The sequence below is a fragment of the Tachypleus tridentatus genome, chromosome 13 (genome assembly GCF_004210375.1).
Source record: "Tachypleus tridentatus isolate NWPU-2018 chromosome 13, ASM421037v1, whole genome shotgun sequence".
NCBI lineage: Eukaryota > Metazoa > Arthropoda > Merostomata > Xiphosura > Limulidae > Tachypleus > Tachypleus tridentatus.
This window is the reverse complement of record NC_134837.1, coordinates 184,556,626-184,570,259: the sequence shown is the minus strand read 5'-3', so window position 1 is coordinate 184,570,259 and position 13,634 is coordinate 184,556,626. Positions and strand designations below refer to the sequence as shown.

General features: G+C 36.5%; 1 protein-coding gene across 5 annotated transcripts in view; it reads right to left on the bottom strand.

The window, feature by feature from the left end:
- The window catches only part of LOC143241042 (GRAM domain-containing protein 4-like), a 60,368-nt gene extending 47,416 nt beyond the window's left edge, over positions 1 to 12,952 (bottom strand). The window contains exons 1-2 of one of the 5 annotated variants that reach the window (XM_076484500.1): positions 12,820 to 12,952; positions 7,367 to 7,571 (exon numbers count right to left, since the gene is read on the bottom strand). In XM_076484500.1, the coding sequence (XP_076340615.1) occupies positions 7,367 to 7,525 (159 nt within the window). In that variant the 5' untranslated portion in view covers positions 7,526 to 7,571; positions 12,820 to 12,952. Of the gene's footprint in view, positions 1 to 7,366; positions 7,572 to 9,826; positions 9,964 to 12,762 lie in introns of those variants that run through there. The other 4 variants (XM_076484499.1, XM_076484503.1, XM_076484502.1 and 1 more) reach the window with 4 other exon arrangements.
- Positions 12,953 to 13,634: the final 682 nt, after the last annotated feature.

The window sequence follows — 13,634 nt, the reverse complement described above, 5'->3', positions numbered from 1 at the left end:
ACCATCACCAATAACATTGTCCAATGTCACAGACAAACCCTGGTACAGAACATGTTTAAAATAGTGCCATCGTTGAGAGTCATAATGATGGCAGGAAAGTAAAATGTAGCTTACAGTGATTTCAATGTTACACAAACTACACACTGGTGCATCAGTTTCAGATAAAAGAAAACGATGAGTTAAAAAACTGTGACCAATGCGTAGTCTAGTTAGAACAACTTCCTCATTCCGAACCTTACTAAAGCTAGACGACCAAAGCCCAATATAGGGTTTTATTTGAAAAAGTTTGTTATCACATTGCTCACTCAAAGTGGACTGCCAGCTGGCATGGAGCCGAGCCTTGAATACAGGACCATAGTCCATGTACAGAATAGGCATAGTGGTGATAGTGCCAGAGCAGATAGATTTAGCTGCCATGTCTGCAAGCACATTCCCACGAATACCAACGTGGCCTGGTATCCAGAAAAACTGGATAGAAGTAGATGTTAAAGAGAAATTGGCCAGTCGGTTTTAAATATCAGCGAGAACAGGGTGTGAGCCAACGTGAAGTGATTCCAAGGCCAGCATAGAACTAAGGGAGTCATCAGTATAAATAGTGCAGTTGGAGTACTGCTCAGCTTCAATATGATCCAGGGCAAGAGATATGGCGTACAGTTCAGCAGTGAACACAGAAGCTGTAGAGGGGATTCTGCGTGCAACCACCAAACGCAACAAACCATTGCAGAGCCCACAGTCACCTGATTTTGAACCATCCATATAAATTGGAATAGAAAGGGGCTTTGAAAGATGTTCAGTAAATAAAAGACGGTACTTCCAATCGGGAGTATCTGCCTTTTTCAGATGACTTAAAGAAAGGTCACATTTGGGGGTTGTAATAAGCCATGGAGGGATGGGCTGACCAGTGGATTCTGCAATGTTTTCCAAGGACAGACCCAATTCATCCAATTGCGCCTGGATTCGAAGGCCAAAAGGAGCAATAGCAGATCATCTGTTCTGAAAACGTATGACCCACTGAGGAAGGAAAACACATCTCCAAGTGGGATGCTTTGGTAAGGAGCGAAGTTTCGAAGAATACAGTAAAGACAGTTGCAAATGGCGAAGGTGCAGAGAAGGTTCACGAGATTCCACATATAAGCTCTGAATTGGGGAGGTGCAGAAAGCCCCAGTGCAGAGTCGAAGTCCATGATGATGAGTGGCAGAGCCATAGACCATTGATCCATAGTCGAGTTTTGAACGAATAAGAGCACGATATATCTTTAACATAGAAAATAGTTCCGCTCCCCAACTGGCAGTAGAGAGGACATGGAGGATGTTCAGCGCTCTTGTGCATTTGACCCGTAGCTGCTTTAAGTGTGGTATAAAGGTCAGCTTATGGTCAAAGATAAGCCCCAAGAACTTGGTCTCAGGGACCACTGGCAGCGAAACTTGACTGATACGGAGTTCAGGATCAAGGTGGATGCCCCATTGGTATGAAAAAGTGCATGAAAACGGTTTTAGAGAGAGAAAAATTAAAGCAGTTTGCCATAGTCCACTTCAGTACACGATTGAGGGCAGTTTGTAGTTGCTGCTCAATATATCTCATGTTCGACGATTGACACGAGATGTGAAAGTCGTCAACATAGAGCCCGTTTGCAAGAGTGAGAGGGAGTTGTTCAGTGATGGCATTTATCTTTATACTGAAAAGTGTGACACTCAAAACGCAGGCCTGAGGGACCCCATGTTCCTGTACAAAAGAACGGGAAAGTGTCGAACCGACACGAACTTGGAATCTCCTGTCCATTAAAAATTTTTTAATAAACATAGGTAAATGGCCACGTAACCCACATATATGGAGGTCTCGCAAAATGCCATACCTCCATGTTGTGTCATAAGCCTTCTCAATGTCAAAGAATATTGAAACAAGATGTTGGAATTTGAGAAAGGCTTCTCTGACTGACGTTTCAAGTCTAATTAGGTGGTCCGTGGTGGAATGCTGTCATCGGAACCAACACTGGGTGGGTAAGAGGAGGTTGTTTGATTCAAGGAACCCAATTAGACGAGCATTAACCATCCTCTCTAAGGTCTTACAAAGACAGCTCGTCAAAGCAATTGGACGGTAGTGTGAAGGAATCTTGGGATCTTATACCAGGTTTAGAGAAGGGTAAGATAATAGCCTGGTGCCAGGCATCAGGAAAAACATTCTCCTGCCAGATCTGGTTAAAACAAGTAGAAGAATATCAAGAGAAGCAGGAGAGAGATAGCTCAGCAAGTCATAGTGTACATCGTCAGGTCCAATAGATGTACTGCCAGACCGATGAAGGGCCATTTTCAGTTCCACCAATGTAAAGGAACAATTATAGTCAAAGAAACAGTCAGTTCGAAAGGAAAGAGGTGATCGCTCTGCCCGAGTCTTGATGGCCAGGAAGGTGGAGGAACAAGCAGAAGTGCTAGATACCCGGCAAAAGCTTTCACCTAGAGTGTTAGTGATGTTCCGAACATCAGTCGCCTCCTGACCATCAGAGAGTAAGATCGAGAGGGGGATAGAATTGTAGTGTCCATTAACCTTTCGAATTCTGTCCCATATGACCTTGGAACTGGTGGTAGAAAATATGCTAGTTGTGAACTTAATCCAAGATTCCTTCTGGCTTTGACGTCTTACCCACCTAGCATGTGCACAGGCCCGTTTGAAAGCAATGCAGTTTGAAAGTGTGGGATATCTATGGAAAGTATCCCAGGCCCATTTTTGAGCCTTCCGTGCCAAGTGGCAAGCAGGATTCCACCACGGACGAGGATATCGTGGAAAACGTGTTGAGGTTTTAGGAATACACTGAGCAGCTGCTTGTATAATACAGTCAGTTACCGCTGCCACACAGTCGTCTATTGATGGCTGATTCACGATGGCAGGATCAAGTTCTGCGAGAGCAGTGAAAGTGGACCAGTCTGCCTGGGAAGTACAGAGACATCTGTCTGCACTCCCACTGTAGTTGTGGAACAAAGTGCAGCAGCATATGTCCGAGATGGAGTGGCAGACAGCAATTTCCGAGCCTCAGGATAACAAATGTTATGGATCGTTTTCAAATGCTGCACCTCTTTTTCCTATTTTGGGCAAGAACGAAAATAGGAAGGGTGGAAATCATTGCAACTGACACAAAGTGGGTCCATGTGACACTCATAGGCATCATGGTCCTTGCCACCACAACGAGCACATGTTAGGGAACCATGACAGGACGTCTTTGAGTGGCCGAACCTCTGACATTGGATCGAAGAGGGTTTGGAATGTATGGCCCTACCCTGCAAATTAGATAACCTGCCTTGATAGTGGCAGATGCACGTGGTGATGTAAATGTCAAAACAAGGATATTTGTCGGCAGTGTAATTCCTTCTTTGCGAGTGGAGATGCGCCTCACTGCAGAAACTCCTTGAGTGGAGAGACCAGCAAGAATCTCTGACTCGGGGACGTTCTTCAAGTCCCTCTCATCAATAACACCTTGTGATGAATTCAAGGTAGCATGAGGGGTAACCTCAATAAGTACATCCCCAATTAGCTTTGAATTCAAGAGGAGTTCACTGTGTTGGGATGTGGATGTTTCAACCAATATGTCTCTAGATCGAAGCTTTTTTACTGACTTTGGAGAGCCAGCAAGTCCCTCTAGTCCCTTCTGAATAAAAAAGGGGGACATTTGCCCTAAAGGTTTTTCTGAAAGAGAATGTAATATAAGAAAATGGGGTACAGGTGTTACAGATGTTGAAGACTGCTGCTCAAAGTCTTCAAGACGTGGTCGTTTACTTATTGACTGTTTTTTCACTATTTTATTTAAATTTTTTGTTGGAGGATCCATAGGAAAAAAGGAAAATTTCAGTACCCACTGACCCCACCCACCATGGAGCCCTATGAGGGGATGCACCACAATGTCATGCAAGGACATTGCATCAACGTCAGGGTTTTGTGAGCACTGTACCCAAACACCAGCATCAGACACAATATCCACAACACCCGTTGAGAACTTCCAACACTGGTACTTGGTTAACTCTAGCCCAAATGGAACAGCCGATTGACCCAAGGGGAGCCACCCAAAGGCCGCCCGTCTACAGGAATTCAAGGCCAAAGTGGTGTGTTAGGGTTGGACCCCTCAACCACCAGAATCCTCTCCTCCCCTTCACGGGTCACCACGCACGGCAAACACGTGGGTGGATATTTAGATCCCAGAGGAGGTAAACTGAAAGAACAGAACCTTCCCTGGGAAGTCCCCTCACCACAAACAGGAATCCACACCAAGGGGGACAAACCATAAAGGCACAATCCTAGCATTATTATAATAAGATCAATTTGTCCAGGCCCTAACCAGGTAGAAGAGTTTCCACACCTCATTATTGGAACTCTATGGCTATAGACCCAAATACAAACCAAAGACATAGTGGCTAGGATATGAGGACTTATCTGTATTTGGTCTTGTTTAGTAATGCAGTATTACTGAAACCCAATATAAAAGTTACAGAATGTTGCATATCAAGCCACTGGAATTACAAAGAGAAGCTAAGCAACACGAAAGTAGACAAAAGCCTTGTTCGAAACTAAAGAAGCACAAAATATTACAAAATTAGCTTGGAATTACAGAGCTTGTCGTTCCTCACTCAACCAGAAAAAAACAGAGATTACCCAATGTGGGATTACAAATCAAAATCCTAATTCCCCAACATAAGAAGCAAGGCATCCAGCTAATGGTTCAAGAAGTGATCCTCCAAGTGTAAAATTACAAGGAATTGAGAACCCTTTTCCATGATCATCAAAATAAAGAGGATGACCAAAAAATAAATAAAAGGGCATACTCAAATCAACCAGATATCAAAGAGTCATTTCTAAACCAGAATTAAGAGTCCCATATAGGCTGTCCTGCTCCAACTGCACATCTGAAAAAATCATCCAAGATTATTGGTAGGAGAAATCTTAGCTTTGCCCTCTTTCTCCTTGAGTGGAACAATTAATTCAAGCATCATTGCTCACCTCTCCACTGACTGGAAACTAGGAGTGATAAAGACTCCCATGGTCCACCAGCACAAATGGGGAGATACTTGAATTGGGAAATCCTAAAAAACAATGATCTGAAGACAATGGAATAGGTGAGCCACATTCATTATACTAAAGACAAACAAACCTAAACTTAATCAATCTAGGGATCAGTGTGAATGGGCAAAATTCCCTTATGCTTTACTCAAGATTGTCCACAAGTGGCAGTCCAGTAGGATGGTTGACTTTGTGTTACAATTTTTTACCATCCACAAAGCACATCAAGTGGTCTTATAGAACACCCCATCCCAGTAGAACTCACTGCTACAAAGAAATAATTCACCAGTCAACTAATAGTTAGAACAGGTTTGAAAGGAAGCATTCCTGACCAAGTAATACTCACTACTGTGTGGGATCCAAATGAAAATAATGAGAGTCCATGAAAAAGAAGAGAAATAAACACAGAATACTATTGAAATCACTGAAAAATTTCACTTCTGTCATTTTGTAAAGTGAAGAAAATAGACAACAAATTCCAGACCCAAAGAAAATTAAATATCCATTTATCCACAATTTTTACAAAAATACACAGGCTTTCATAGGGTGTCCTAATTTTTTCACATGACTGTAATTGCAGCCATCAACATTAAAGAGAAACCCACAGCATGCATATAAAACTATCATTATAATGTTCTGCCATTAAGAAAAGTCAACAGAAAACAACAAAGGAGAGCTTATTTACAAATCTGGGATAGAGATGCCTTGATGTAGGTGGAGAGAATCACAAAATTTAACTTGCTTTAGCCAATAATGTGGGAGTATAAAGGGTGTAGTAAGTGAAGTGAGATTCACACAAATGTTTAGATGTAAGAGAAGAGAAAGTTTCATCAGAATAAAGCTAAAGTGTGGTAAGTGTTAGGATAAAAAAGCATTTCTTTAATAATAATGGGATCTACATATTAAATAATACTAAATATATACATATATATGAAGGATAACTTTTAAATGTAAATATTCACACTTAATTTTAATTATGCAGTTGTCTTTTAACAGTTATATTCAACACTAGTGTATCTACATGGTGCATGCCCATAAACAAAATAAAAAATAGACATTCTGGTTGTCTAGTTTTTTAAATCATCATTTATCTTTCAAATACTGAAAAAAAGAGTCAAGTCATATAATAGGAATATAAATCTGCACAATTTTATGACCATTCAAATTTTTGTTTAACCCTGATATGAATAAATTGGTGTCAAATATTAAACTTGGTGACTTCAACTGAATTTAAATTATTTCTTACACAAATTTTAGCACATCAAATTATAATTTCATTTTAAAAATGTAGTTTTACAGTTCTTAATCCAAAAAGTATGAATAAACCAAATTTAAATTGTCAGATTGTGGATTTTAAAAGAATGTGAAAATCTTGTGTAAATTAATTAGATATCAACACTAAGTTAGCATTTAACACGCTCACTACCAAGGACATAATTATGGAATTTTGCTTCAGTCTAATTTCATTTTTGATACTGAATAATAACTTTCTGCCAGGTTTGTGGTTATTGGGTATAAATATGGTTTTTGTTAATTTAAAAAATGAGTGCCATGAAAGTCCATTTACTTCCAGGACCATGTCACTCACATCATTTTTGTTCTTATGAGGTATATTTTTGTAATAAATAGCCTAAATAAAAAATAAAAAAACATTATTTTTCAACACGAATTTACAATTCAAATGTTTGTTTTGTGATATTATTATTCACTTTTGGTATTATGATACAATAAATGTGTATACAAATGTGTGTTTTCCTGGCAAAACATTATTTTAAACCATAACTGAAGCTTAGTGATAAATCTTATGAACCAGACTCAAATAGCCCATTACAAATTTAAAGTATTGTGAATCACACTTGTGTCACGTCAGTTTAACAACATACTGTGCATCACTCGTACGTGAGTGGCTCAGTATATTACCATAAAACTACATCACTCACATGTAGGAGCAACACAAGAGTGAAAGTGTTATACAAACACAATAAAAATATATTTTAACTCAGAAGCATTATCCCTAACTACAAACACTATTCCAGTTTAACATTGTACTGATTTTAATGTCTGTGAAACTTTAACTTATTTCATGCTCTTTTATGTCACTAAGCCACATTCAACAGTCATGTATATTCATACAAAAAAGAATGACACTAGGTTGCTCACTTAAATATAAATATTTCTATTTGTCATTACCAAACAAAATTTTCTGACAGGTATAATATATACCTGAAGAGAAGTCACTGTTATTAATTGCTATTAAATTTTAAACAGAACTAGTATTTAGACACTAAGTAAACAGTAAGAAACCTACTGGGAACAAAAACTGACCTCTTCTTGACCAAGAACTTCCTCATGCAAACATATTTCATCCTCGTGAAAGTTTCGATAGAGAAATCCTCCTGAAGCTCCTGGAGAAGTGTCTGGTTCCTTTTCAACATCGGGTTTCTCGGAACGAAACTTTGACTTTATGACTTGTTTGAGGGACATCCTTGACTACCTAAAGTGGTAGACCAGACTGCTTCAATACTTTAACCTGAAATATAATACATTTGTAGAAACTGCTTTCAAGAACCACTATAGAAAATGTAGACATTCTGAGGTTAAATTTATTGCTTTAGGCCAACATACCAATCAAGTTTTCAGTTTTAAACTTCTTCCAAACAATAATGTAAGATTTTATTCAACTTTGGATTTATACTAATGTGATATCTCAAATATAAAGTTCACAATAAGGTTGTGCAATAACTATATTCTTTTAGTTTACTGTTTTTAATGTTTTTAAAACAGTAACAAACAATTAAGTCCAAGTCACTTACTTTAACATTATGTTAAGTAACTGGAATATTAATAATTACAATAGTGTATATCCTGCTCATTTTAAGATAAAATACACTACCATATCTGATATTGTAGCTTTGTTTTTAAACTTGTATTTTCAGTTACAGAACTAGAACCCAAAATCAAATTTTAACAAACATGATTTATTTAAAAAATTAAAATACTTAACAATAAACAGAAAAAATGTTAAATATTAACACAACAGAAGCTTTTACATACAAAGCTGTAAAAAAAAAAAGTTAAAATAAATTTAGTTTCCTACACTTGTACTTATAAAGATTAAAATGCATTACTTCATTAGCTGGATATCCTAGCTACCGATGACACTTTCAGTTAATAAACCCAATAATAGTTCATAGATTCAGCCAGCTTAGGAAATTCAAATAAAAACTGAATACAAAACCTAAACTGACAATGTAAATAAATCCTGATGTTAAATGTATATAACAAACTACAATTTAAAATAATTTCAATTCAGTAACTCTTAAAATCACTTTCATTAATGAAAGGTACAATACATAAACAACCTAATTTGTACCTAAACCTATTTGTACAATTAAGTAACAGCATCCTAGTCACTTTAATGACATGTACCAGGTCATCCCATAAGTAATGTCTAAAAATTTAATACAGAAAGTGAATCATCATTTCTGTCTTTGTAGAAGGCTTTAATGACAGAAATATGTAGTAGAACATGTATAAAAATGTTCAGACAAATAAAAGAAACTAACCCAACTCCACTTTCTTTCAGATCATTAATCAAATAAATCCTTGAAGATGGATGTGTCTAAGAAGCACATTAAACATATAATGCTTTATGAGTTTAAAAAAGGCAACAGTGCAACAGAAACTACATGAAACATTCAAGGTGTTTATAGTGTGGAGTCTCTGAATGAAAGAGAATATCGAAGGTGGTTTCAGAAGTTCAGATCAGGTGACTACAGCTTAAGTGATGTGCCACATTCAGATCGTCTTGTGGATTTTAATGATGACTTGCTGTTGGCTGCACTTGATGAAGATTGTGCTGTAACAGTTGCATAACTAGCATAGAAACTTAATACAACCCATTCAACAGTTCACAGTCATCTGTAACAGGTTGGAAAAGTGTCAAAACCTCGAAAATGGGTCCCTCATGAATTGACAGAAGCCAACCTTAAAGCAAGAGTTGGCATGTGCACTTTTCTGCACTCTCGTGAATGTAACTCACCTTTCTAAGACAGGTTAGTGAATGGAGATGAAAAATGGATATATTATAAAAATGTTAAGTGTCGCAGACAATGGCTCAGTGCAGGTAAACTGGCTATAGTACAGCCCAAAATGTACCTCAATCCTAGGAAAGTCTTGTTAAGCATTTAGTGGGATATTGTTGGTGTGATCCACTTTGAGTTGCTGCCACTTAATGTCATGATTACATCAGACTTCTATTGTCAGTATTTAGAGCACTTGAATGTTGCACTGAAAGAAAAGAGGCCTGCTTTGATCAATCATATAGGTATTGTGTTACACCATAATAATGCATGGCTCCATACAGCAAGGATAGTATTTGTTAAGACTGAAGAGCTAGACTGGGAGAAACTTCCACATCCTCCTTATTCTCCAGACCTTGCCTTATCCGATTATCATCTATTCCAATGTTTACAAAACTATCTTGATGTAAAAGAACTTGGAACACATGAAGATGTCAAAACTACCCTCTCTACATTCTTTTCATCTGAACCCCAAAAATTTTACAGAAGTGCCATTCAGAAGCTTTTGAAATTTGGGCAGGAAGTAATTACTAATAATCAAATGTACATTATTGATTAAATAATATTAAAAGCATTTGAAATCCTTTCTCTTTTTCTGAACTTAAAATCAGACATTACTTAAGGGATGACCTTATACATTATTGGAATTTTCGAGGATATAATTTCAAATGTTTTTTTCCATTTAAAAATAGTATTTACTGACCTTAGCTCATATTTAATGTTTCATTACTGTTTATATAAGGATATTACTATCATGGCAACGAAGTAACAACTTTCAGGTACAAGTGTTATTTAATTACTCCCAGTGGACAACATTTTGTGGTCTGTTTTGTTTTTTTCTTTCTCTGAATTACTTCTTCATATTTTCATCTAAAGAGAAACCCCATTCCTATTACTGGATATAGTTGGAAACTGAAAATTTCAGACAGAGAATATTATGAGCTTAGCCATATTGTACACATGTGCTATTCATATGAAAGTTAGTTTTGACAAGCAAGTTGTGAATATATTAAGTCTGATAAACAATGTACCCCAGCTCTGTGTGAACTGTACATCTACAAATGACTGTTTTATGAGGATACATTTACTGTATGGCCCAGCAAGGCCAAGTGGATAAAGGCATTTGTCTCATAATCTGAGGGTCACGGGTTTAAATCCCGGTCACATCAAACATGCTCACTCTTTCAGCCATGGGAGCGTTATAATCCCACTATTCATTGGTAAAAAAGTAGCCCAAGAGTTAGCAGTGGGTGGTGATGACTAGATGCCTTCCCTCTTGTCTTTCACTGCTAAATTAGGGAAAGCTAGTGCAAATAGCCCTCTTGTAGCTTTGCGCAAAATTCAAAAACAAACATTTACTGTATAGCCAAAAATATCATGAACAGTGACAGTACCCAAGTTACTAAATATTCTTATCATTTTATGTGACAAGGGAACATTAATTCAGCTATGTTCATTAATAATTAGTCAGTAAACCTTTAATTTTGATCTACATTGGTAACCTGCTTTAAACAGAAGTTAACAATAATTTCAATACTAAAATTAGTATCATAACTTTAGTCACCAACATAACTGGCAAATAAAACAACAATGTTTTTTTAATCATGCTTTTAAAAATATATTCATGCACATGTGCATGTGCTATTAGATTGGGAAAACTGTAGATTAGAACTAGTGATCAAGGAAGCAAGAAATGAAAGAGACAGTTATGATAAAGGGTGCTTTGGAGAAGGAGCTAAAGAAAGGTGTGTTTACAATGGAGCAGAGAAGTGAAAATTTAGGAATAAAGTCACTTTAAATAAACACTGGGGTACCAAATTCTAACTGTTTCAAGCCATTGGCTCCTTGTAATGAGGAAAGAAATGAGCTAAAGGTAGACACAATGGAGAGAACTTTCTTATTAAAAACACTGTTGGTGTTGTTTGTAATTGGAAGAACAGAGTCTAGAACTTGTTAGTATGATGCTATAGTACAGGACATTGTACATGTTGACAGTTTTAGTGGAAACAAGAAGCATTTTCTTTCTGTGATATACATTGGAAAGAATGATGTTTGGAATTGAACTTCAGAAGGTCTCTTAAAGAAATGCAAAAAATTTCTTCAAAGGTTCTGAGACAGAAATGATCAAGTGGTCCATTCAGAAATGCTCCTATGGATTGCACGTCAGAATGTTATTGACTAGCAAGAAAATTTTAAATGGAAGGTTATAAAGAACATATTTAGAGCAACAGGTGGGACAGATTTCAGGATGAGGGTGAATTATATACTGTATGAAGGCTTCATTTACTTACCAAAAGTAGGAAGCAAAATATAAAGGGAAGCACTGAATAAAGTAATTACAAACTGTATATACTAAACTTACAAAATGGTCAAGAAGACTGGAAATTAAAAACAAACAAATTAACAAGACAGTAATCAGTAAAGAGACTGACAAAATTTTAAGTTTTAAAGATGAGCTTTACTGGTATAATTCTAATGTTAGGATCAAAAAACCAAAATGTACAAGTTCACAGCTCAAGTCGAAATGAAGAAGTATGAATTAATGAGAATCTTTCAACCTTCATTAGCTTTGAAGATTTGACAACAAGAACCATTTTGAGTTCCAAGGCTTAATATAACTTGTTTAACATGATTTTCACTAATAAGGATACAGATGTAACAACTTGTGAGCCTTTCATGTTAGACATACTGATTTGAACTGTATGGGGCAAAGTAGTAAAAAACATATGATTCTTAGTGATTTAGAATGGTGTTGTATACCAAATGGTCCCTGGAACAATGAGAAAAAATTTATTTTTTTTCTAGATTTATTGGTAACCACTATTACATATATACTTGCATGAGTTCATGTGAAGGAAGATTTTGGACAAAAAGTGATCATTAGATAATTAAGTTTTACTTTTTTAAGTTTTACAAAAACAATACATTTTTCCCCTTAATATCAGATAGCCAATGTTGATGCCATGGGACAAGATTTATCATTAATGAATGAGGTTAACATTAAGGGATGAAATGTGACAACACAAACATCACATTGATAGAGTGGGTGGTGATGGTAATTCTCTAAAAGTTGTAATTTCCATGATTCATTGTTTGATAGCCATCTAGGATGATACAGAAATGCATAAAATAATGTGTTTGAGCCATTTCATGTTACTTTTGCATTACTATTACTAAAACTAGTTCTTCCACCATGTCATAAAAAATGCAGCCTTGACCAAACAATACAAATACAATCCATAAACTTAACAAGTTACTCAAGATGTGAATGCCTGAATCAGCTTCTACTACAGGAAGTACTACTAGTAATGCAATTACACAAGATTTACGTTTAGTTTAGCTAACAGTGAGAAGTATTAAAATGTTCAAATGATAGAGGAAATTAATACCCCAAATAACAGGTTCAAATTATGCAGAAAATAACAACCCCAAATAACAGGTTCAAATTATGCAGAAAATAACAACCCCAAATAAGCGGGTTCAGTTAATCGCTAACTTAATAACTTGTAGTAATGGTAGTCGTAGTAATAATTACACGTATTGTAATATGCATTAGTAATACTAATAATATTACACAATTACCATTAGTATCTAAATTACAATAATTAATATTGGTATATTAAAGAATAAAGTATATACTTAGGTGATCATATGAAATAAATAACATCAACGAGCACACATTTCACGTTATCGTACCGCTTTTGACACAACTTGAATCAACAAACTTCAACATTTTTTCAGTGAAACGAAATAAACCCAACATAGCCCCATCTAGTAAAAGCTAATCTAAACCACAATGTTTACTACTTCCGAACGTATACATGTAAATATGATACTTCATGGACTTTTCAATTTCTTCAATGCTTTTATCCGTAAATTTCAGGGTAAAAAAAATATTTCGATTAATTTTATGTTTATTAAGCACAAAGCTACACGATGAGTTGCCTGTGCTCTGGCTATCAAAACTGTTTGTTGTTCTTTAGGGCGGAGGGTAAGGATTGTTTTGTTTGTTTTGAATTTCGCACAAAGCTACACGAGGGCTATCTGCGCTAGCCGTCCCCAGTTTAGCAGTGTAGAACTAAAGGGAAGGCAGATAGTCATCACCACCCACCGCCAACTCTTGGGCTATTCTTTTACCATTGAATAGTGGGATTGACCGTCACATTATAACGCTCCCACGGCTGAAAGGGTGAGCATGTTTGGTGCGACCGGGATTCGAACCCGCGACTCTCAGATTACGAGTCGAACGCCTTAACCCACTTGGCCATGAGTAAGGAAAAAAAAATAATTACTTGTTTCTTGAAAGTGCCGCATACACTGTTGAGTACTTCGAAATCCGCTGTATTCAAATATGCAATCAGTTTATATGGTACATATTTCAGTTGAGAGTTATGGGCAGTCAAAGAGAAGTAGTGCTTCGAAGTAATCGCAACATCTTACCAGCAACGATCACATAAATTAATTCATAACTTCTTTTTTGATTCTCAAATCAAATTATGCAACCTTTTTGA